At 44.1% G+C, this 26,145-nt stretch overlaps 2 protein-coding genes across 7 annotated transcripts in view; one reads left to right on the forward strand and one right to left on the reverse strand.

Annotated features, from left to right (window-relative positions):
• Window positions 1-1,185, forward strand: part of BBS4 (Bardet-Biedl syndrome 4) — a 50,614-nt gene extending 49,429 nt beyond the window's left edge. For all 3 annotated transcript variants that reach the window (XM_053272217.1, XM_053272218.1, XM_053272219.1), the window contains one exon: window positions 461-1,185. In XM_053272217.1, coding sequence (XP_053128192.1) covers window positions 461-609 — 149 coding nt within the window. In that variant the 3' untranslated portion in view covers window positions 610-1,185. The remainder of the gene's footprint in view (window positions 1-460) is intronic.
• ADPGK (ADP dependent glucokinase) lies at window positions 1-24,100 on the reverse strand. 4 transcript variants are annotated; one of them, XM_053272221.1, is made up of 8 exons: window positions 23,947-24,100; window positions 20,798-21,146; window positions 16,269-16,494; window positions 14,081-14,143; window positions 11,286-11,406; window positions 7,392-7,588; window positions 6,800-6,898; window positions 1-5,913 (listed from the first exon to the last, which is right to left on the reverse strand). In XM_053272221.1, exons 2-8 carry the CDS (start codon window positions 21,013-21,015, stop codon window positions 5,362-5,364), a joined length of 1,476 nt encoding a protein of 491 aa, XP_053128196.1. In that variant the 5' UTR covers window positions 21,016-21,146; window positions 23,947-24,100; the 3' UTR covers window positions 1-5,361. The 4 variants fall into 4 exon arrangements, with proteins under 4 accessions (XP_053128196.1, XP_053128199.1, XP_053128197.1 ...); XM_053272224.1 differs by lacking the exon at window positions 23,947-24,100 and adding an exon at window positions 23,667-23,864 and having other exon boundaries at window positions 7,392-7,516; XM_053272222.1 differs by lacking the exon at window positions 23,947-24,100 and adding an exon at window positions 23,667-23,864 and having other exon boundaries at window positions 1-5,910.
• Between the last annotated feature and the right edge of the window lie 2,045 nt (window positions 24,101-26,145).

Raw genomic sequence — 26,145 nt, forward strand, 5'->3', positions numbered from 1 at the left:
AAAGAGGGAGAGGATAAGTTTATTCAAAGAAGGAGTCAAAAAGATAAGAGAAAATGTAGACCCAAAGAAGGAAAACAGATTTTAAAAGCCAAAGAGAGAGTTCCTTCTTTGAGTCATGTTCTGATTATACCCTTGAAGTATAAAATGGTTCAAATTCTACTTAACGTTAGGAAGTCCGCAATATACAGAATCACGAACCCAACTACAGTGGGCAGAATGCCCCTAAGTTTGAACATGTACATTGATTAAAATAGGTGAAGTACATCCATAGATCATACTTTAGCAAAAAGTGCATTTTAGCACCTTCCACTGCAGAAAAGGAAGCCGTACAGGAACACTGGAGGAAATAGACGACATTTCATTATCCCATGTCCTAGCTGAGGCTGAAACGGTCTCTCTGTAGTGAGAGAAATGGAGCCGGGCATTACTACAGGATTTGTACTTGCTTTCCCTTTCCTAGGTACTGGAATTTCCACTCAGCTGACAAAGCCCCCCTCCCTGCCATTGGAGCCTGATCCCGACTCCGAACCTGCTCCCGAGGCAGCTACATCTTCCACAGAGATGCAGCACAGCAGTCAGCCAACAACAGGCCAAGATAAGGAGTCTTGAAGCATTGTAGCACTGCAGAACCCTCACCCTGCTGGGAGCATAGGCAGATGGGCAATTAGGGCCCCCTCAACTCAGAAAGGGTATGTAGTTCCACTGCTTGGAACCAGTGGCTGAAGACTATCTGCAACAGCACATTAAAGATTTGCCTTGTCAGTCAAGGCAAGAGGACGTCTTCTCTTAGAACCAATCTTCTGTAGAAGCAACCAGCTCTTTACAGCAATCCTCAAAGCCCCTCGGGGAGAAAGCCACCATCCCACTGTGACCTCCCGACAAACCTAGTTTCCTATCCCTGTGAATTGCTGGTGGCTTTCCTTAAGGTAGCTGTTCAGTGCTGCTGTTCACTCTTCTCAAGCCAGCCATTGGTTGTCAGCCTCGGGCTGGATCCAGCTGCTTTGCTGCAGTCAGTCCCAGGCTCTGTAATGGGCTCTTAGAAGGATCAGCCTAGGTGACTAACCAGCAGGTATCCTCCTGGGAGGAATTTACTACTACATAGAAGTAAGCTATTTTGCATATAGGGATTTCCCCCCCTAAAGATATATTTTACCAATAAGGTAATAAAATGGATTGAAACACCTATATATTTTGGTATTTTTTACTGAATTACTTTGTCAGCTTGAAGATTAATGCTGATACAGCTGGCTTGCTCAGTATAAATCTAGTTTGACCATATTTATCACTTTTCAAGGGCTCACTGTGGAAGCATTAACAGTAGAAAATGATTAAATACTACAAGTCTGGGTAGCAAATAAAATGTGTAATTAGTAGCCCCAGGAAGAAAATGTAAACTAGAATAGCTGAGAGAAGAAAATAGGTTTAAGTGGCATGCCTAGAATTAAGCCATAACATAACAGACAACCACAGAGCGAGACTTGGTTCTGGGAATTAGATTTTATCTTTCAAAGTGAAGAAACCTGCAACAAAGCTTCTTCTGATCTCAAGGACCGAGAAGATTCATTTCCAAGATGTTCCTGCAGATACACTGGGCCCAGACGGTTTAATATTTAGCAGATTGAACTGAGCCTGAACACACACCAGCAGACCCATATACAGCCTATTGCCATAATTAATTCTTGAAGTTGCCAAGGCATGAATGACTGCAGCTGGATCAGTGTCAAAGGAGGTGCCTCAGTCAGCATACCATGGCTGAGCATCATTCAAGCTGTGAGCTGATGTAGGAAATAGTCACACACTTAGAACTTGTCCACTTTTGTGTCAACACCTGGATCAATCCATGCTCTGTGGTATTAGTTTGAAGTAAAGTTTTAAAAGTGTTTTAACTTATAGTTTTAATATAATTTGAAATACAAAAGTAAACATTCTTTCACATCATTTTGTTCTCACACATCAGGACTAGAACTGATGAATGTAGCATTTTGGATTCTCTGCTTTGGGAGCAATTACCCTTAATCAGATGCTCAACTGTGGCTCTCCAGCTTCTGTTGGACTATAACTCCCATCACCCCCAGCACAGTAGTTAGGGATGATGGGAGTTGTAGTCCCAACAGCTGGAGGGCTGAAACTGCTCTAAATCAATGACTGCCTCACTGGCACCACTACCCTAAACTAATTAAGTGCTAAGGAAACTGTATCTGCTCATGAATCTACTTACAATGGAGTCGTTTCTCCTACCATAAATAAAAGAGTGTTCCAGATGTGATCATCAATTTTACCTGCCTAGAAGCTGACCACATTCGGAAACTATGAAGTAGAATATCAAATAATTACAAAAAAGAAACATTGTACACCAAATGCAAAACATAGTGCAAACATGACAGAATCCTAATATTTTTACAACTGTATACATTAACTGAGAAGTTTCTCACTGTCCAGAAATAGGTTGCATTGAAATTGTAGAATCAGAAGCAAATCAGCACTTTGCAGGCAAATAAACTCTGAGAATTGCTTTGAGGCTGCTGCTCTTTAGCTCCTGAAAATTAATTTCATTCTGTCCCCACTGTTCTTTGTGAGAAAACAGCAGGTGTAGCCTTTATATTATAGGTGATTCCCTAAACCATATGACTTGGCAAGTGCCTGGTAGCAAGACAGCAGCTGCTGTGTACACACTTAGCCCAAGTACGCGATAAGCCTGTGATCCCACATCAGATTTGTAGGCCAGCAACTCCTCAAGAATTCTGGTGTAGCCAGTTGACTGCTTAGGCAAGAAGCTACACCATTTGGAAAAGCAAAAGGTCCAGTTTAGCTGCCAACTTCAAATTAAGGAACACTGAGGTATGGCACATGTGTTCAAGTGAAGCCTTTGCTTCAAGGTAAACAGGCAGTTTCAATATCCTGCTTCACAAAATGCTTTCCTACTGAGGAATGTCATTTAAAAAATTGGTTGGTTAAAAAAACAAACAAACCCTCAAACTATGTAGCCACACTAAGTTGCCATTAAAACTGGGACTGGCTTATGGCCAAGTTGATATTCCTAAGAGTAGTTAATATTCTTAATATTCCTAAGAGTAGTTTAAACAGTTTTGTTAGATCAACATTTATTAAATGTTGAGATGGGACAACTGCTAGGATTAGTGTTCCAAACACATTCCAAGGATAGAGATTTTTCAAGGGAATATCCGTGTGCTTTATCAGCCAGTTCAATAAAACTACTGTATATTGCAGTTGGGCAAAAAGACTTGGATATTCCTTTGATGAAGGCTGATCAAACACACTGGAAGCACCAATCACAGCAGTGGTTCTTTATATACATAAATGTTTGCAGCTGCTCTTGGTCTGCTATTTGTTACCAAAATTTATTAGTGATATTATTAGGCCCAGCAAGCATTTTCCAGGCTTGTAGGAGAGATGGTCAAGTCATAGTCTTCTCTTCCTAAAGAGCACAGTGGGAGAAAAATAGTACCAAACCAGGCTCTTTTCTACCCAGGATAGCCTCCAGCCTGAGGCCTCTCAATCCAGCTAGATAGCAGATCCCAAGGTAAATGGAGTGGGGGGAATATGGAGTGTAAATAAGATCACAAACCCTTTAAGAAGGGGAATGTTTCAAGTCATTCTAGCATTTTTAGCTCTATCAATATTAAAAATACTCTGACCTGTTTCTATTGTAATCTACAGGCACTCTGGGAACTTCCAGTCCCAGTCATATCTATATATACACACACACACCACAGCCCAAGACAATTTCCTGAGTGATAAGCACTTCCCGTTATCATTTGATCTGAGGCTGTAAGAATCCTATGCCAATACCAGAAATAAAACAAGTTGTTCTGGTAAGAACTAATCTGCCTACTTTCCTTTCACTATTCCTACAACTGAACTAAATTTGGTCCAAATCGTTTAGGCAGTTCACAAATGTTCATGTGTCCACCATCTTGATTTGGGATGGATGACATCATTACAAACTATGCATTTGAGGTACAACTGTACCACATTTGGTCCAAATCAGTTCCCGCGTCTGCCATCTTGAATCAGGGTAAATGACATTACAAACTATGCCCTTGAGCCAGCCCTATGTGTCCCTTCAGCTGTAGCAAATTTGATTCAAATTGGTTAGGCTGTCCATAAGTTAGCCCTCTTCCGCCTCAAACAATAACTCATCTGCCATCTTGAGTTGGGGTGGATGACATCATCACAAATCCCACCATTGAAGTGTCCCTACAATTGTACCCAATTTGGTTCATATTGGTCCAGGCATTGTGAAGTTTATAGGGAGGGGTGCACACACACACACACACACACACACACACAGAGAGAGAATGCTGGGTGACCTCATAAACTAAAAAGTATGCCAGTTCTTAATCTCCCCTTAGCTGGAAAGGTGGTATTTGTTAGGAGCAAAAGGAGTTCTCAGGGCTTGTGCAATACATTACAGAATAACTGATGCTTCCTCCTTAGCATAATGTGCATTAGGTACTCTGTGGGACAAATGCCAAAGGAACTGAACTCACTTCTAGGAATGCCTTCTAGGTCATTGCACCAGATACCAAAACAGCAATTTACCAAGGAGTAAAAACCAAGAGAGTGCATGATCAACAATGTGATATTTAAGAGCTTCCTAACCAATAAAAGCAAAGACAATCTGCCAGGAGCAATAAAAAACACCAGAGAGGGTAAAAATAGGGAGGGTACCATATACTAGCCAAAGAAACACTTATGATAAAAATACACACACACACTTTTATAGTGACTTTGGTCACCTCGGGTCTAAGAGAAAGGTTCAGCACCCTTTCTGGCAGCAGACACTCTCTTTCTTCCCAACAAGACAACTTGTGATGTGTCCATTCTCATTTTTAGGGCAGAGCAGGGTTTATTACTGTTGATTTGAGATGCTACTTCCTTGAGGAGGTGCAGCCAGATTAAATATTTTGAGCGTACCACCAAAAACTGAGTAGAAAGTTGGACTTGTCATGTTAGGAATGTGAAGAAATGCTAATACAGCTGCCTTATACTTTTGCTTTCCCAAAACAAGACTGTGTGAAGGACCAGCATACCCTGGATGACAGTCAGCTAGGCATAAATGCCTCCTAGTGCCCAGCTTTTAAGTCACTGTAAATAAGATTAATCTGCCTTGATTGGTTTTCTTGAAAAGAAAAAGGAGCTGCTTTGGTCTGAGTTGCCACTCTGTGCAAGAGGTGGCCCCATAGATATATTTTGTCCCCTAACATTCATCTCCCACCATTATTGGCACTAGCCTGCAGCTGGACTGTGCCCAACTTTTATTCTTTGGCTCTTCTATTAACCTACTAACAGTCAGCCCATGCCTGCAGGGCTTTGTGGAGTGTATCTCGTTTCCACACTTTAATGAGGGTAGATTTCTGAATAAAGAAGTCCTTCAGCAGAAATTGCATCACCAAGACCAACGGTCTGCAGAGGATTTTTGCACACCAGGACCGGAGTGTAGTGGAATGTGATGCCATCCCTGTGCCATTCTGACACAGGCTCACCAGGATTTAAGGATATCCTAGAGGCCCCCTCCATCTTGGAAGTGGCAAACTCTAAGGGTGCTTTAAGGAAGACTCTGCTAGTATCAATTGATTTGGTGGCACAAGCTTGTGTCCCTGCCACTCTTGCACCAGCTGCAACAGCTGCCACCTGGTTGGCCCAATATCCATCCACTGTCACCAGGAGGTGGTAGGCCAAAGTGTGAAAATGGATTCGAGTAAGTTCTGATGGCATCTCTGAAGTCCTTCCATGTTCCTTCAAGATCCAGAAGAGGATGTCACTGACAACACCCACATCTGGGACACCGCTCCAGGATGCCAGTGAAGCATGAGGTCCAAAGGCTGCCTGAGTGAGGAAGAGCAGCTCCTGTTCATTTAAGCCAATGGAGTTCACAAGAGGGAAAACCTGCTAACAGACAGAGGGGGCCCAATTTCAGAAAATTAAGGTTTAACACACAGATACAGAATTCAGTGCATGCAAAGCTATCAGAACATACAAGTAATGGGTTCTTCAGGTTCCCAGTTGTGGCACTTCAAGGGGAGGCTGGGATGCCAACTGTAGATTGGTAGATAACAGTACGTATACCAGATGAAGTCAAGCCCTGTCTCTCATGAATGGGGGAAAACATAGAAACTGCACGGATTATTCTGCTCTCAAATAGAGGATTAGTTTAAATTTCTGCTCTTACCTGAAGGGAGCTCTTTTCCCACTAAGGGGCCAACGAACAAGTTCTAAACACACACCCTCCTCTTTAGCGCTGCCAAAACGCAAACATCTGACCAGAATATTCAGAGGAAACTTCTGGAATCTTCAATTAGTACAATTCTTAAGCGCTTCAACACTAGTTTATTTTTGTGTGGAACTCCAAAGGAGTGGAAAAATCTAGTAGTACACTAGATGTGGGGATAAGATGGAATAAAACCCTATCCAGAAGGAGCAGCCAGATGTTGGGTACTACAGCAGTCTCCTTAGACTGTGCCTCTTGCAGCTTCCTCAGAACTGGACATGCCATTTGAAGGTGCACTCTGACAAAGGCAACTTGTCTCCAACTTATAAACCAGTGTGTGTCATTGTTTGGATACTAAACACCCCTCTGGCCAAGTAATGCTCTCATATGGATTTCACAAGATGGTGAAATGCAACATGGGACAAGTGAGCTGTGCTTTGTTCCTAGCATCCCCGCACTATTCAGCTGCACCCAAGAGGAGCTGTCAGATTCTCATTTTGGAGAGGGATCAAAGAGAGGTACCATTATTGAAGTATATGAGGTACAGAATACACAATGCAAGATTACCTTATGAATTATCTCACTCATGAGAGCTGGATCAGTCATACTAGCCAGTTCCAGATGTACAGGAACATCATTAGGAATGTCGGAGATGGAAGCTACAGCCTGAAAGCAAGGACAAGACAAAAAAAGAAGAAGACCTAGTTTAAAACTGTATGAAGTACACTTTCTGTATGATGGACAGAAGTAGTCAGATTTGTAAAAGATCTTGTTGGCAAAGGCTCAAATATCATAGAACTAAAGAGAGTGTTCCTTGCAGGGGGAAAGGAGTATCACACCCCATATCCAGCATAGCACGAGTGGAGCTCTCTCCCTCTCCCCCCGCCCACAGCCCCTTGCCTACTCCCAGCTGAGAGTGCTTTGTTCGTCGGCTGGAAGAGGCACCAGCAGGACTGAAGGGCTGTGCATCCCCTCCACCCAGTGCTGGCAATACCCCCTGTGACCGCATGTATCCAACACCAGTGTATGGGGTGCATGGGCAGACAGTGTTGGGGGTCAGCCATGAAGGCAGAGCAGTGCCTGGGTTGCCGCCAAGCCTGCTGCACACAGCACAAATTGCAACTATATTTCAGGGGAGACAAATTGTTCTGGCTCTTACCTCCAAGAGTCTCTTCTGACGCATCTCCTTTGTCTGTCCCTCCATCATATGAAGACCGGAGAGCACCACCAAGTCTGGCTGAAACTCCACCAAGCTGGACACAAATACTTCAAGCATGTTCATGGCTCCATTAGACAGATCATGGGAAAAGATGAAACGGTTGGCATTTGGGGCTCTCAGCTGCCCCCACTCTTCACCTGAAGACAACCCACCCCCACAAAAAAACCCAACAATTTAAATTCAATGCAAGTTCCCTACAGAAATGCCTGCACACAGGTCCCCATCCCCCCACCACTCCCCACATCACATTGTTCTCAGTAGAAAAACTGCACTGAGTAGGACCAGCTGTTCTTCTCAATGTTATTCTTTTGTGTATCTACTCTACTCACCTTCTACACCATGCACCTCTTCAGGACATAAGGGCAACCCTGCTGGATCAGGCCCAAAGCCTATCTAATCCAGCATCCTGTTTCACACAGTGGCCCATCAGGTGCCTCTGAGAAGCCCCCACAGGCAAGAGCTGAGGACATGCCCTCTCTCCTGCCATTGCTCACCTGCAACACGTATTTGGAGGCATCTTGCCTACGAGGCTGGATAACTCATTCAGCTTCTCTGCAATTTCCTTATCCTCCTTAATAATCCCTTTCATGTCCTCATCATCAAAGGGTCCAACCGCCTCCCTGGCAGATTTTCTGCTTCTGATATATTTAAATTCCCCCACTCCCAAATTAAATCTCAAGAGCAAGTAATCAGAGAACGCTTTTCAAGACAACGACAGTAAGCAGCACTACATGGAAGTACCCTCTTTAGAAAGACCCACTTCTGACAATCTAAAGCTCCAATTCAGAACACTTGCAACAACATAGTCCTATTAGGATCCTCTGCCCAGTTACAGAGTTCAGAAATAGTGAAACCACTCAGCACTATAATGCTAACACATCTGAGCATTATAATAACACATCACAATGGCATTCAACATTAGCCCAAATGCTGCACTTTGGTTATTAGAAAGAGAAGATGCAGCTGCCCAAGTTAGCACTAGTCTATCAAGAAGATTCAGAATTCTCCTCTTGTAAGAAACTATACAACAGTTACAAAAAAGGATAACTTTACAATGTGTTTCACAACACAATGCTTCTAACATTATAATGCTCTTCTCTGGAGCCCATAGTTCACTGCCAAATCTAACAGAACTAAAATGAATCAGAGACCAGATTTCCATTTTACAAACATAACTGATGTCAACACCAACAGAACACATAGCTTTTTTTACCTCCTCACTATGGAAGTCTTAATGGAAACCACCAATGTTTAAGATCTGTCCTCAACTTCTATTTTTAGGAAATGCAGGTTTGGGGAGGATCAGACAATTGCTCAATGCTAAATGAAAAGTGGTAAGCCAAATTACGGTGATTAAAAATGGGTGTGGTGCACTGGTTCCATTGTCAACTTTTCTTTTATACAGTAGCATGTTCCATAAAAGTTCATCTTGTCTGGTCTAGTTTCTCTAGCTCATTCACAGGTTCACACTCAACTTGGCTTCAAAATGTACCCAAGTTTTGAATGACAACATACTGATGCAGTGTCATCAGTCACACAGGAGTGGACTTGTTTCCCATTGCTTATGAAGGCAGGACTAGAACCAATGGGTTGAAATGGCAAGAAAACAGATTCAGGCTAGGCATTAAGAAGAATTTCCTAACTGTAAGGGTTGTTCAACAGTGGAACAGTCCTGTCTTGTGCAGTGGTGGGTTCTCAGGATTATAGCTGTCAGGGTCATGTTGCCTATAGGAGATGCCTGCATGGAGCAGGGGGTTGGGCAAGATGCCTACAAAGTCCCTTCCAACTCTGGCATTCTGTTATCCTGACGATAAGCAGCTAAGGCACTTTTAAAAAGCTGAATTTCCCTGCATTGAATATGGATCCTTTTTCTAGCTGCTGGTTCCAACTATACTGCAAGGAGATTTGGCCATTTAAAAAGCACATGAACCATTCATAATTGTCTTTTATACATTTTGCAACTTAGTACTTTCTGTACCAGAGTTCAAAATGCAAGGGTGAAGGAGGGATTTCACATTGCTACAAGAAATGCTCAATGCAGTGCAGCCATGGACTTCACTGCCATCACTATCTTCAGTTGGAGCAGTTATATTTTGGTAAACTAACCCTCTTCCAAAGAACACAGACACCTCCAAGTATGCTAGTTGTATTTGTAGCCTTCCAAACAGGTGCTGTTGTCCAGTTTATTATCTATTTAAAATATGAATCCAGCAAACCATCATCCTCTATAATAAAAAGGTAAAGCGTTATCCCGTGTCTTTCTTCGGCCCGTGTCTTTCTCGGCCGTTCTGGGCATGCGCGGAGCGGAGTGCATGCCCAGAACGTCCGAGAAAGATACGGCTGCCCAGACACGGGCGGCCATGTTGGGGCCAGGCCAGACGAAGAAGAAGCAGGAGGGAAGAGGCTGCAGTGGCGGAAGGAGCCCTGCCATTAAAACAAACTTTGGAACCGGGAGGAGGAGAAGAAGGGAACGGGGAGGGAAGAGACGGCAGCAGCGCACCAGATGAAGAAGAAGCAGGAGGGAAGAGGTGGCAGCGGCGGAAGGAGCCCTGCCATTAAAACAAACTTCGCAACCGGGAGGAGGAGAAGAAGGGAACGGGGAGGGAAGAGACGGCAGCGGCGGAAGAAGCCCTGCCTTAAAAAACGACATGGGGAGGAGGAGACCCAAGGATCGAGGAGGGCAGAGGCGGCGGCGGCGGGACCAGCCCAGCCGCAAAACCAGCCATGGGCCGGTGAAGGAGGAGAACCGAGGATCGGGGAGGGCAGAGGCGGCAGCGGGGGAAACGGGGGAGGAAAAAAAAAAACAGCAGCGGCAGAGATATAAGAGAGAGGAGGCGGAGAGAGCTGGCACCAAAGGCTGCTGCTGTGGGTGTCGTCGGGCTCTTTCTCTCGCCTTCCCCCCCACCACCCGCCATGGCAGTGGACGCGAGGCGGCTGGAGGAACTCAGCCTCCACCAGCTGAACGAGCTGCTGGAGGATGAGAAGCAGCTCCAACACATGGCCGGAGAGATAGAGGAGGTGAGGACGGGGGGAGACTGGGGGTGTCGCCAGGGGGAGGGTTGCAGCCCCGTTGCCCTGGAAACTGGCGCGTAGGGGAGCCTCCCCCCCATTGCTGCTTCTAGCGCCCGTTAATTTAACGGGCTGAAAGTTACTAGTTTTCTATAATTAACAAGCCAATGAAACTTGCTCATAACCACCACACAATACCTTAATAGCTAAATGTTTTGTTGTAAACCGCCCAGAGACTTGCGTTTTGGGTGGTATACAAATGTGTAAAATACATGAATGAATGAATGAATGAATGGAGTTTTCAGCCAGTTATTCAGCAAAGAAAGAAAACTTTACACACCTTTTGCAAAGCAGTGAACAGCAAAAGCAGCACATGAAGCAATTAATGTAGCACCCCCTTTCAAACTAATACTGCTCATATGTTGTAGTAATACAGCAATTTTTAAAGTACTCAAAGAACTTTACATACCACCAGTGTTCCTTCTAAGGCGTGCGCGCATGCTCACACGTTTTTGGATGTCACCTCAGTTAATTTTAGATCCCACTCAGGTTGAATTGGGAAGATCCCACTCTGAATGCATGTGCACGCAAACTGACTTGATACCACCGCCCAGAAAAAAAAAATTCATTCCACAGATGAAAAAAAATTAGAGAACACTGCTGAGCACCCAATGGGTAAATCTCCAGCTGATATTTAAACAGAAAATTTCCATCCAACAGCCTACCACTTGTGCTGCACTAGCAGCACAACTTACTAATGCTGATACTTAAGTCAACGTAACTAAATACTGCAATAAGCAATTCGTATCTTCAAATGGAGCATACCTGCTCGATATTCCAAAATAAGGTGAAATTCATCAAATTCTTGCATTGATTCTGCAGGAACAATTACATTTTCATCAAGCAGCTCCTGGAGTTTAGGACCAATTGGGCCACACAGGAGAACCTACAAACCAAGATATAAATAGTATTTTATAGGTAACATTTAGTTAGCATTTCTGTCTACTTCAGTTGGAGTGAACTGGTATTATTTTTCTTCCGGTTTATTAACTTTTCTGCCCTGGTGTGCTATACAAATGCATGATGGAGCACAGGTAAAGCATACTTCAGTTGCGATATTGTATATATCTTACATGAATATCTTGCCTTTCTTCCACAGAGGAATGCAAAGGGGCTTTACAGGAGGTTCCTGGGTAGACACCCATCCAGGCACAGACAGACCAGACCTAGACCAGCCTAGTTTCGGCATGGTGGCAGTATCATCCCACCCCCACCCCCCCAAAAAATGTTTTACATTTTATATCCCGCTCTTCCTCCAAGGAGCCCAGAGCGGTGTTCTACATACTTAGGTTACTCCTCATAACAACCCTGTGAAGTAGGTTAGGCTGAGAGAGAAGTGACTGGCCCAGAGTCACCATGTGCCTTCAAACTATGCTTTGGGACAATGCCCTCTTTTTACATTTCAGTTAGAATACCTATGATTAACAGGCTGTTAAAGACTCCAAATGCTATTCCTAAGAAACATTTCACCACAAATTGGGAAACAAGGCAATTGAATTCAGAGTTTTCAATCAGTAATCAGGAGTATCTTTCTCTTAGAGGGATCTTCAACTCTAGGCAAAGTGTAGCACTGCGTACAGGTCAGCATGGCGGGAAATGGCTCTCACTGGGAAGGTTTTTTGCCAAAGTGGCCACTGCTTGAAAAAATAGTGAAGATCACAATCTGTAGCCCAAACAATTAGTTTTGTTTGTATTCACCCCTTATGTTTGCCTCTCCTTTGTTTATGTTGCTCTAAAATGCAATTGACACAAAGGTTATATAAAAACCCAATACATAGAATGAGCAAGATGCCTTCCAATACAATTAGTCCATGGATGCAAATGGGTTATGCGATGTGGCAAAACAATGTTACTACAGACAGATTCCCAGATGCCAAGTGCAAGTTTCTAATGTGCCGAATGCATCTCTACACATAATATAAGAAGCAACACAGAAGAAATCATCCTCCCCCCGCCTCTCCATATGAGTTATTAAAAGGTTATTTGAGATTTGCCTCTCATTTCTTTTTACTTTGAAATTAGTTCTAAGTATGTCTACTTTACAAAAAGAAGACGACGACGACCAGCAGCAAGGTGGATGGACTCAATTACGACAGCAACGAATGCACCACTGAGAGATCTTAAAGGCCAAGTTGAAGACAGATCATCCTGAAGAGAATCTATCTGTGTGGTCGCTAAGAGTCATCAATGACTTGATGGCACTTAATCAATTAATCAATGTCTACATAGAACTATTTTCTCAAGGCAGTTTTGCACATTCCTTTGCCATAGTGCAGCCGCTCTTTTCCCTTCCTGAAGTCAGAGGGTTGCTTTTTGTTACACTTCATAGCATGAGCTCCTCTTTTGGATACAGATCTTGGTAGGCAATAGTGGCTACAGTGTATCCAACTACAGAATTGGTGGCTATGGAAATGTATCCAACTGCTCTTGGATGTACTGCTAACTTATTTCACTCATTCTTCAGTACTTTGCCTGTCTCTCATTGCTCTGCAAAAATACAATAAAAGCAGCAAGGCACAGCACAGGAATGCCTTAAAGCTGGTGTGTCAAAACAGACAGATCAGGCCCACTGAGCCCACCTGATCAGCCCGTGTGAAGGCAGCAGCCCCAGGACAAGCTGTTGTTGCTTCCCCTGAACCGCAACTCCCCATTAAAGAGGCTGCACATCTGTTTGCTGGCCAGCCAGCATCCTTCTCCCCCCGCCCCCCACCGCTGGTAGCATGGAAAGCACTGAAAGGGAGAGATCAAGAAGGAGGAGGAAAGAAGACGATGTCAGAAGGTGATTTTTCTCTGGGCAAGGAAGGGAGGAGGGGGGAGTGAGAGAAAGAAATAGTGGAGGGTAAGGGAGGGGGAAGAGGGGTTCTGCTTTTCTTGATGTTTTGAAATAATTGATCTGAGTGTTAAAAAAAATCTACTGAGAACAATAACAGTTAAAATATGTTCAGAGTTGCTTCTAAAACACAAAATATTTCCCTGAGCATATTCTGGTGTAAAAACTAGTGCATTCAGCTAATTTCAGTGGCAGGATTGTGTAAGCAACAATTTGGTATCTGTAGGTCATCGGGAATTATGATATTCAGAATCTTTTTCAAAAAAAACCTACCAGAAAATCATTTCTATTTCCCCTGAACATATTCTAGATGTAAAAAACAGTGAATTCAGCTAATTTAAGTTGCAGGGCAAGGGAAGGTGGAAGAAAGGAAGAGTGAGAGAAACAAGGAGGAGGAAGATGATGACAGAAGGTGGTGCGAGGCAGGCAGGAGGCTGTGTGTGGCTCCTGGAGGTACACTGGGATCAAATCTGGCCACCACCCGATTGAGTTTGACAGCCCTGCCTTAAGGTATAGCTGTGAATGTGTGAACCATAGGAGAGGTGAATGATATTAACAGGAAGTGAATGCATTTCTGGAGAAACTCAAGTTCTCTTTTATGTCTGTATATGTACAGGGAGAGACTGACTGGATGTTATACTGGGGGGGCAGTTAAAGGGCAACTAACAAGAACACAAAATATGGGGCTCAATAATAGGCAGTTCAGTGAAGTCTTGTTTGACACACTTACCTTCAGGTCTGGATTCATTGCAATTTTCTGTCCAATAAGAGCAGCATTGCCTCCCACATACAGCTATAAGACAGTACAAGTATGTATATTAAATCTGTAATTTCAACATATGTATAAAAATCACAGTCCTTTGAATGGCCTGATAGCTGGACTATTTAAGAACATAACTATAATGTTTACTGTGAAAAAGGATTTCCAATTTAACAGTGTGTGCCAAAGCTGGAGAAAATTCACTCCCCCTCCGTCCCTGCTCAAACAAGTTCACACCGTTTTTACAGCTAACTTGGGTAAGCAAACATTCCACACTCATAGCCAAAGATTCTCAGCAAGAGACTATGCTCCCTCTTGAAGATTCAATGTCACTAATTACAATCTGCTAATAAATTTCCCAATTTAAGTGGAAACTATATAGTCCCTATGACAGCAAATCCAAAACTGAACCTTAGTTCTCACAGCTCACACAAAACCAGCTTCCAAAGCAAAGGTAAACAGGAGTTAAATAAATGGAAGCACTTTAAAATTATCTGTCAAGTCCAAAATTAAGATAAACAAGTATAACAAAACACGCCATCAGCTGAGAGGATTGAGAATTTTTTTTAATACTATAGAGATGACATTCTGCTTGTTCTCTGCCTTTGCACAAACTTGCATAGATAGGATTTTTAGAAGACTTATCAATAGAAAAGGCTGTTTCAGAAACATTGGATTTAAGTGCTCTTGGAAGACTGGTTTGTCTTTTTCTTGCAAAATCATTCTTAAAGCCATTTGCATGTGGATGTCTGCAACTTTAAGTAATTACAATGCCATATTTGCAGGGCCAGTCTTGTCTTGCTGGTCTGGCATCAGTTTCATCCTTTCAGTTTGATGTATTCAGCCATACCTTGTTAAGATGCCACAGTGTAAACCAAACAGACCTGAAAAAATGGAGGAGGGGGGCTTCTAAAAATAAGTTCATCCAGAGGATAAGACAAACACTGCAAATTGGTTTGTGCGGCATATGCTTTTGTAAGGCAACTGCTGTCTTTATCAGATTGAGGGTCATGTATCAAACAAAACCAGATGAAATTCATACCAACTAAACTACTTTGAGCCTGTCTGGCCATTATTTCTAATGCAAGTGACTCTTGCTATATGAGGTACTGCTATTCACAGTTCCATGAATCCACAGGTGTCTAATTGACACTCGACTTCATTATCCATGGATACAAAAGGGTTAAAACCCACATATCCGGAGTTCCTAGATGGCTGGAAATGCACTCCGAAGTCATTTCCAGTTGCCACTTTTTTTAATTTAAAAAGTAGCCATTTTGTGGCTATTTTTTAAAAAAAGCATTTTTCCATGATTTTTTGTGGGCGGGGGGGGAGAGATTGGGGACTTGGGTGGAGGGCATTCCTGGACAGCTGGACACCCGTGGAGCACAGTAGGGCACTTTATTTGCCTCCTTCCCCAGTGTTTTTTTGCCCTTTTTGCCAGCCTCCAGGAACCTAACCCCGCCAATCCCATTTACTTCAATGCCCCATTATCCGCAGTTCTGTTATCCATAGGTCCCCCATGGAACAGAACTCCAGCAGATAACAGGGTTCACTTGTACAGCAAGAAGCAAATGACTAAATAGTAGATCCTGTGGTTATTTGCACAGGATCTTTTTTTTTTTTTTACTCTAGGAGATTTAAACCCTCTGTATTTACAATGCACTCCTATGCATATCTACTCAAAGAAAGCTGTACTGAATTCAATGCGACATACAGGTAAGTGAATACAGAACTGCAACTTTTATTTCCCAAGCTTGGAGAGAAATCTAGAGTTCAAATAACCATGAAATCTATCTTTTAATAGTTCAACTATTCTCTGCAGAGATGGGGGCACTATGCAGGGGAATATGAAGCCCGGTGTTAACCTCTCTGGAAACAAATATAGTATGTGCTGTTTGTCTCAAATGCCACAAAAGTGTGCTCGCTTGCTGTTTCATATTAACATAGGTACTCTTCTAGAAGGTGTGTACAATTGGGGGACGACGACTAATTTCCATGAAAAATATTTATACACTAGCACTTTATTTTGTATTTTATAGGGAACAGTGTGGACAGAAAATCAATAAAGTGCTTTGTTTTGGTCACCATGGTGGTTTGTGGTGTGAAAAGAACCTTGCATGTCAGTGAGCAATCCACTCTGAAATGGATAATGTACCTGTGCTGTAGGATACTCTGAGGCAGTCTGTGCAATCTGGTGGAACGACTCAGCATCACTAAAGAAGCGTTCTGCTGCGGCTCCCTTCCCCATAAAGTGGATGAATGCTTCTTTCAAGTCCGTTTTGGTACGCAGTACTGAATGGTCTTGCCCATCCCCAGCATCTAGACCAAGAGCCTGCAACAGCTTCACACCAGAAAGGACCACATCTACACAGGCATTGACTCTGCAGAAAGAGGAACAAAACGTCCAAGCTAAGCATGCAGATTTCTACAAGACAAAATGCAACCCAACTTCTTGTACAATAGCTTGACACAAATGGTATAGAATTTGACCGAAAATGCCATGGAATTATATCACTTCTATTGAATGACCTAGTGCACTGATATAATGTGTATTGATATATTGATTTACCATACATTCTGTACTTGAAAATCCAGGAGTTTTTACAACCCTGTACGTATTCAAACACATGCAAATAGCTGCTTGTATTAAGAATAATTTTGAATCCACCTGTATCCAACTAGTTCTTCTCCCTACTATCATTATATAAGATCTAGCTCAGGATGTGGCAAGTTTGAGACAACCACTAGGTTTATAATACAACTAACAATGAATATTATGGAAAGGCATATACAAAATATACATAATGTTGGATCATTCCACTTACAAAGGCATAAGACACATGTCTCTCACTTAGAACTAATTCTTGCAATTATAAAAAACTAGGCAGGATCCAGAGTAAACCAGTCATTACTAATTTGCCTCGTTTATTTCAATGGTGCCAAATCATTCATTTATTCATTTTTCAAATGGCTGTCTCTGGGCAGTTTACAACAGCACAGAACAGATTAAAAATAAAAACCTTAGAACAATTTAAAACCACAGTCCAGTAAAAAGCTTGGGTGAAAAAATAAGTCTTTAGAGATTTTTTAAAAGTTGTCAGAGATTGGGAGGCTCTTATTACACTGGAGAGCTCATTCCAGAGTCTTGGGGCAGTAACAGAGAAGGTCCATCCCTAGGTAGCCACCAGACAAGCTAGTGGCAACTGCAGATGAACCTCTCCAGATGATCTCAATGGGCGGTGGGGCTCATGGCAAAGAAGTTCTCTTAAATATTCAGGTCTTAAGCTGTTTAGGGCTTTATAGCTTATAACCAACACCTTGTAATTTATTTCAGAAACTTTTTGGTAGCCAATGTAGCTCTTTTAGTATAGGAGTAATATGGTCTCTCCATATTAGGATATTATACAACTGAAAAAGATGCAGAAGAGAGCAACCAAGATAATCAGGGGCCTGGAGCACCTTCGTTATATTAAAAGGCTACAGGATCTGGGACTCTTTAGTTTTGAAAAGATGTGACTAAGGGGAGACATGATCAAAATGTATAAAATGATGCATGGAGTAGAGAAAATGGACAGAGAAATTTTTCTCCCTCTCTCACAGCACTAGAATCAGGGATCATCCCATGATACTGAAGGTTGGGAAATTTAGAACCGACAAGAGGAAGTACTTTTTCACACAGCGCATAATTAATCTATGAAATTATTTGCCATTGGATGTGGTGATGGCCATTTGCTTGGATGGCTTTAAAAGGGGCTTAGACAAATTCATGGAGGACAGGTCTATCAATGGCTACTAGTCTGGTGGCTGTGGGCCACCTCCAGCCTCAGAGGCATGATGCCTTTCAATACCAGTTGCAGAGGAGCAACAGCAAGAGAGAGGGCATGCCTTGTGGGCTTCTCAGGGGCATCTGATGGGCCACTGTGTGAAACAGGATGCTGGACTAGATAGGCCCTGGGCCTGATCCAGCAGGGCTCTCCTTATATTAAAATGCATTGGAGACAATATGGAGCCCTAGAGGACACCATATAAATGCTCAGATTGTGAAGAGCAAGAGTCTCCAAGGGACTCCATCTGGAATCTGCCCAAGAGGTAAGAGCAGAGCCACTGCAAAGAAGTGCCTCACACTCTCAGCCCCCTCAGACACTCCAGAAGGATACTATGGTCAACAGTATTAAAAGCTGCCAAGAGACCCAAAAGGACCAACACACTCCCTCTATCAATTCTTAATTGGAGGTCATCCTATCAGGCCAACCAAGGCAATTTCCAACCCTGATAATCAGTTTCCTCCAAGACTGCCTGGAGCTAGGAGGCCACCACCCTTTCAATTACCCTGCCCAACAAGTGTTCCCTCTAACAAGGATTCCCAGATGTTGTTGACTACAACTCCCATAATCCCCAGCTGCAATGGCTTTTGCTTGGGGATTCTGAGAGTTGTAGTCAACAACATCTAGGAATCCCTGTTAGAGGGAACACTATGCCCAGCCACTGAATGTTGGAGACAGGCCTATATAACTCTAAGGGATCCAATGCTGGCTTCTTCTGAAGAGGTCTAGTGATTGCCTCTTTAAGGCAAGGAAGCATCCTGCTCTCCCTCAGAGAAGCATTTATAATCTAAACCAGGCCTTCTACAACAGCCCCCCGGCAGACAGTAGAAGCTATGTCAGACAAGGATCAAGAGAATAGGTGGTAGGCCACACTGTCCCAAACAGCTTGTCCACATCCTCAGAAGTCACAAACTGAAACTGATCCAGCCTAACCACATAAGAGTGGTTGCTGGACACCTCATCAGACACTGCAGTAATTGTAGGGTCTGTGTCTAAGCTGGCCTAAATACAAGAGATTTTATCCATAAAGAACTCATTAAAAACTTAACAGCGGGTAATTGATAGTTTCAAATTCCCTCTCACAACCCTGAACAACTCCGCTGGACATGAGCCTGTGGATGCAATATGGGTAGAGGGGGAAATCACTTTTTTGCCACACGTATCACCTGAGCATAGACCTTTAGATTTTATCTATGTCGTAATCTGTCAAATTAGAGTCAAGTATTTCTGCACACGCTCCATTTGTCTACCTTGCCACTTCAGCCCCCTTAGTTCTTCCATATACCAAGGGGCCAATTTTGAAGCAATCATGTCTACTGCTCTGGTGAGTTTGCTGTTCCAGTACTCCACTAGAGCATCAGCAGGATTACTGGCAGAGCCAACACTAAATCCTTCCAAGGCTTCTTGGAATCCTACTGGATCCAATAACCTTAATGGGCAGACCATCTTAATAGGCCCCTTACCTTCTTGCAGAGGTGGAACGTGGTTTTGAGTCCAACCTCAAAAAACAGGCTGAAATAGCAATAAGGCAGAAATGCACGGAGCAAAGCGAAGAGGCACCTGCTGGAGCGAGACAGGGTGAAAGACTGAAGGTTGATGGGACTGCCCCTCCCTCCTGGAGAGAGGAAAAGCTCTCTGATTGGCCCTCTCCCGGAGCAGGAGGTCGTGGCAACCCATAATACTCTCAGATACAATCCTCTTCTGAGGGAGGAGATTATGTTCTTATGGACCACAACCACTCCACCTCCCTGCCCACATCTCTAAATCATGACTGATTTAGTCTTCCATTTTCTATAGCAGGGGCAGGAAGAATATTTATTATTATTTTTTCTTCTTTATTCTTGGTTTATCTTTTGATACTCATGTGTTAATTGAGCACATTTCCTCCCAGATCAGTTCTGAAGTCTTTGGGGTACACAGACACCCTCCCCCAATACTCTCCAGGAGGTTTCTGGCATATTTGCTAATTTCCATTTCTTGTATGTCTTCTGTCTAGCATCATTCGATAGCTCTTTGTCCTCATCTGTCCCTCCACTGTCTTCCCACTGTAAGTGTCAATGAACAAACAACCTAGGAATCCCCATACACACAGCCCTTGCCTCCAGAAGCATCTTTCTTCGCCTATAAGATAGCCAAGCCACCCCATTTGCATCAACGCAGTCCCTGGGATTTGTCCTAGACAGTTGCCACCCACTTCTTCCATTCCATTCTAGTAATGGAAGTGAGGATTGGAGTGAGGATGGAGTGAGGATTCATCTTGAAAAAAAGTATACTGTACAACTTTGCTTCTCTCTCCATATTCACTTGGTCAAGAAGTCATACTATTAGCTAATCATACCAAGCAGCCCTGGAATCTTTCTGAATATCCACAACCCTAGGACACATGAATACACAGTGCCTCCAGATATATCTTCCCATCACCACAGAGAAAGTAAAGCCTCAGACCTTGGATTACAACATGCAACTTCCAGGTCTCATTTTTACGCACTGCCATCAACCTGTCAAACTGAAACTCTCTCTATAGCAGTAATTTTTAAACAGTGCTCCAGAGAACTCTGGGATTCCTCAATAAGAAGACCAGTAAAGGCAGACATGCTTCTCCAAAGAACAAGTTGTCTACTCTTATTATTTAAAATATGTATATACTGCTTTTCAGCAAGAGGTTCTCGAAGTGGTTACATAACAAAATACTCCCAAAATGGTTCCATGTTCCAAGAGGGCACATAATCTAAAAACACACCACAAAACACAGTCACCGAAGAAATTCTATGAAAACATCATTCTACAGCAACAATGGCTGTTTCTGCAGGTCCAAAGGTTGCACTGGTAATCAATACAACAAAGTCATGTACTCACTTACCCAACAGCAACTCTGTTCCACTGCTTGGCTGGTTGTGTGATAAGTGCATCCCAGGCAGCTGCCATACTGCTCTCTGGGGACCCAAGATCCCCTCTCAACAGATACAGCAAGGAGCCTGAGAGAGACTTCACTACTGAATCCGGCAGATCGGGGTCTAGCAGAAAGACGTAGCCTGTAGCTAAGGCCAGCAAGGCCACGCATACTGATTTGTGCCACATGCTGGTGTTCTGAAACCGAGATGAGGATGCACCGTGCACATTCGTGTGTGTTTATATGGTGATTTTCTCAGGACTGGTCAGAGGGTTGGGTCTTTTCCACCATCAAAATCTTCAAATATAGTTATGATAGTCTATAACCAAGAAATAAAGATATGTACGCATCAATGCTAGATAGAATAACTCCAAATTAACAAAACATATTTTCCTAGTCCCTTATTTTTTTCTTTTCTCCTCCCTCATTTTTTACCTGTCCACCTTCCCCTCCTTTTTACAACGTATACTTTCCCAAGAATTTCCCCTTTTCCCTGTTGTACTGTTGTCTGACGTTTTGTTCAATAGCTTTACAACAAAACCAAAAAATTATTTTAAAAAATCTCCCTCCATAAATTGAAATGCAACCATAGAGATGGAAGGAATCTCCAGACCTCAGAGACCCCTGAGGAGCCCCCAATTATTCAAGGATAAACAAAGAGCTATATGGGGCTTTGGAAGCCATCTAGTCCAGCCCCCTGCTCGATGCAGGAAGATAGGCTAGAGTATGTAGGGAGCTGCCTTATTCCGAGTCAGACCATTGGTCCATTGAGCTTCTGGCAGTGGCAGGGAGGGGAGCTGGTCTTGTGGTAGAAAGCATGAACTGTCTCCTTTGCTAAGCAGGGTCCACCCTGGTTTGCATTTGAATAGAAGCCTATATGTGTGAGCACTGTAAGATATTTCCCTTTGGAGATGGGGCTGCTCTAGGAAGAGCACCTGCATGCTTGTGTGCAGAAGTTCCCAGGTTCAATCCCTAGCATCTCCAGGACAGGGCTGAGATAGACGCCTGCCTACAATCTTGGAGAAGCCACTGCCAGTCCATGACAATACGGAGCTAAATGGATCAGTGGTCTGACTCGAAATAAAGCAACTTCCTATTAAAGGTTTCAGGCAGGAGTCTTTTCCAGCTCTACCTGGAGATGCCAAGGATTGAACCTGGGAACTTCTGCACATAAAGCAGACATTCAACCACTGAGCTATAGCCCCATCCCCAGGGATGGCACATGTGCGTCTCCCATTCAGACACTAATCAGAAAGGTGGCAGCAAGGAAATGGGATGGGGTGGTGCTTCTTTGATCTGAGTGGGAGGCAGGGCAAAAGCAAGGTTGCAGCGCGGGAGCAGGGGAAGAGAGGAAAGGAAAAAAGGAGGAGGAACGGGGAAAGAAGGAGAAACAAATGCATCATAATGAAAGAGGGAAAGACGAAGAGCCACTCTCAGGACTAAGAAAGTCTAAAGAAGTTTTTAAAAAGTGAGAGGTGGGGAGCAGTTTTTTTCATCCTTGTGAGGAATGAGTTTTGTTCTGGGCAGCAGTATCAACGCAGTGAGTGTGCACGTGCATTCAGAGTGGGGCCTTCCTGATTCAACCTGAGTGAGATCTAAAATTAACTGGTTCCAGAATAGCAACCTATCAGAATGTATTAGCCCCCACCTCAATAAAACTCAGATGGTTCTCCAACTTGGGTCCCCATATGATGTTCAACTACAACTTCCATTATCATGGAATGGGCTGTTATCATACAATGGGCTGTTGTACGTGGGGGTGATGGGAGTTGTAGTGCAACAACATCTGGGGACCCAAGTTTGAGAACGGCCCCCCTCCGCAAAAAAACAACAACAATTACTTCACAGGAAAGCATTTGCCTGCTGAGGCACAGGAAAGGCCTATGTGCCTGTTAAGTGAAGAAAGATCTGTCCTTATAGAGGGGAAAGGAGGGCTGAAAGAGGACAGGAGGGCAATTAGCGGTGTGTTTGGGGTGGGGTTGGGGCAGGGAAGGGCAGTGCTAGTGGGGGCACCAGATAAAGAACTGGGGGGGGGGGGCGGCACAGAAAGAGCAATGTGCATGTATGGCTGGGCAAGCTGTGTCCCCTAGGTTATATTTCTGAAACAGAAATGCTGTGCAGTGTTCCTTCTAGCAGGGATTCCCAGATGTTGTTGACTACAACTCCCAGAATCCCCAAGCAAAAGCCATTGCAGCTGGGGATTCTGGGAGTTAATAATAATAATCATCATCATCATCATCATCATAATTCGATTTCTATACCGCCCTTCCAAAAATGGCTCAGGGCGGTTTACAAAGAGAAATAACAAGCAAATAAGATGGCTCCCTGTCCCCAAAGGGCTCACATTCTAAAAAGAAACTTAAGACACACACCAGCAACAGTCACTAGAAGTACTGTGCTGGGGGTGGATGGGGCCAGTTACTCTCCCCCTGCTCAATAAGGAGAACCACCACAGTAAAAGGTGCCTCTTTGCCCATTTATCAGGGGTACAGTCAACATCTGAGAATCCCCGTGAGAGAGAACACTGCTGGGGGGGGGGAGTCACTTTTCGAGAGGGCGCTTGACCCCCACAATGCCATGCACCCCCCACCACCACCACTTTCTGGACCCACCCTTGGGGAAGGGAGGAGGAGGGGGGGCAGAGCAATTCAAATAGGTCAGGATGGTGAGAGAGGATAACAGAGAGAAGGAGAGCCACGCGCCGGGAGAGGAAAGTCTGAAAACGGTTGAAGAAGTGAAAGGGGGAAGAAGCGTGGGGAGGATGGACGGACACCCAACTGCGCATGCGCGGCCGAGCGGGAAAAACCCCCCTCGCTGAGGGGAAAAGCGCGGGCTTTACCTCCGCTGGGAAAGAGGCCCCGCACCGGCCACTTTAGGGTTTCTGCGTCCGCCTGACTTGCCCACAGCAAGGGCGGCGGGCAGACGAGTTCGCTCCCTCCCTGGGTGGGCCGCTCAGCAGTCCGAAACCTCGCGCACCCCCCAAGTCTTCTCTCCCGCCCTTGCCTGCCCCGGAACCGGCGAGCCACGTCCTACGGATGGCCGCCCTTACGCCATTTCCGTACCGCCCGCGGCGCCGCACCCTACGCTGCCGTAAACTCAATTGGAGAATCAGAGCCAACCTTGACAGAAAGCGCAGGGCTGCCTCCACGCACGCAGTCCCGACCTCTTGACAGGGCGGCAACCGTCTGCCGGCCTCCCGTTGGCGTACTGCCCTTTCCAGAATTAGGATGGCGACGTGAAGTCGCCTCGTCAAGTAGACCCTAACTGCCAATCAAGGGGAATGTACCAACTGAAAGGAGAGGGGGGGGAACCTATCAAAGGTTATTTGGGACGGGCGGAAGGGGGAGGAAGCGCCACCTATGGGACGAGAATAAACTAAAAAGGGGCGGGGGGGACAGGACTGTACCATGAGGAGGTGCCTTGGGGGGGGGGGATTCACGTGCTTTGCAACAGCCGCCTGAATCCGTTTGATCTGATGTCCTTGACTTGGGACGGAAGCGCAGCGAGGGAGAATGGCCGGGAATTTTATTATTTGCTTATTTAAAAGATTGCTGTTTGTTTTAAAAAAATAAAATAAAAACCCTGCTTTTCAACCACAGAGGATTTCAAGTTGGCTGATACAGTCAGTTTATGACAGTATAAAATAACTAACAAAAAGCTGCGGAGTAAAATCTGTTGAGATCAGCATTACAACCAACATTTTTTTAAATGAGCATTGCTCTTATTATAATCTTAATACACAGGGGTTCTCAAGCTTGGGTAGGCTTGCCATCTGCTCCTTGTTTCAAGGAACGGTTCTTTGTTTAGCATTAAAATGTAGTGCTCCTTTTCAAGTTCATAAGGAATGCCATTTGTTTATTTGTTTGGCCTTGGGAAAGTAAAGTACTGTTAATGTTCTGGCACATGCAATGTTTGATTTTCAGATTTATAGTGCTTGAGTGTATCAACGTATATACGGTCATACTTCTCGATTACCTACAGATACCAGATTTTGCATGAACAATCCTGCCACTGAAATTAGCTAATGCATGACTTTTTACACCAGAATATGCTGGGGGAAAGGTTTAAAAAATGTGTCATTTTTAGAAGAAACGTTGAATATAGTCTGCAGATTTTAACTGTTCTTGTCTGCAAAAGATTTCTAACACTCAATAACCAGATCAATAGTTCAAAAGCATCATGCCCAAGAGAAGCAGAAGACATTTCTCAGGTTCAAATTTACTATGATTCAAACTTACCATATATGATAATTATTTAATTAAATGAATAATGTTTGAAGTTGAAATCCCACAAATGTCAAACTGTTCTTTATTTCTCTTTTCTAAGCACGGTAATAAAAGATTTGATTATATCTATTTAATTTCTCTATCAGTGTAATCTACACAAAACGACTGCTCCGTCAACAATGGGCCTCCTGTGTGTGTCCACACATACACTAGTAAAGGGCTTACGGTTTGCAAAGGCCTGGTCTTGTGGTCAATGGGTAGACCAGGCCACTGCTCTGGATTTGCGGCGGGTGGTGCCCCTTGGATTGAGCTGAGAGCCTGGTTCCATATCTCTCTGTCCTCCCCAACCCAACCCCGCAGGGAGCTTCATGGCAGCAAGAAGAGTCAGCTACACTACCGCCTACAAACTAAGAGTTGTGGATGTAGCAGAACACAGCAACAACTGTGTAGCAGGCTGAGAACTGGGGGTGAATGAGGCAAATGTGTGCCTCTGGAGAAAAGAGAAGGCCTACCTTCAATCTCAGTCCGCTTTATTAGGCAGAAAAGCTTTTTTTTTTGGTGGCCTCAAGGCTCAGCACCCAGAACTGGAAAGGCAACTGCTCCAGTACATTCTGGATAGGTGATCCCAAGGGTGTGCTGTCACCAGTGGGGAAATCTGCTCAAAGCAATTGCGCTTTCTTGAAGGATGGCTCCCTCAGCACGCTCAAGGCTTCTGCAAAATGGTGCCACCTCTTTATGCGGTGGCATAAGCTGTCCATCCAGAGGTGCACATCAGTAGCTCAACGTCTGCCACAGGACTTTGAGCACCACCTGTGCTAGTATCAGTGGTTCGTACTGCAGCTCTGTAAGCAACATGGGTACACTATCAGACAAATCTCAACCAGACTGACCTTTTAATTATCCCAGAGGGGATGATGAGCCAATTGTAGGTCATGGATGTGAGCTGCAATCAGCCCTTGAAACAGACAACTCCCTTCCAGAGGTCTTCACCCCAAGAACAAGTGACTACAGATGCTTCAGAAGAAGGCTGAGGGGCACATCTGCGAGACCTTTGCCTAAATGGACACTAGTCCAAGGAGGAGTCCTTCCATC

Source organism: Hemicordylus capensis, chromosome 10 (assembly GCF_027244095.1).
Source record: "Hemicordylus capensis ecotype Gifberg chromosome 10, rHemCap1.1.pri, whole genome shotgun sequence".
NCBI lineage: Eukaryota > Metazoa > Chordata > Lepidosauria > Squamata > Cordylidae > Hemicordylus > Hemicordylus capensis.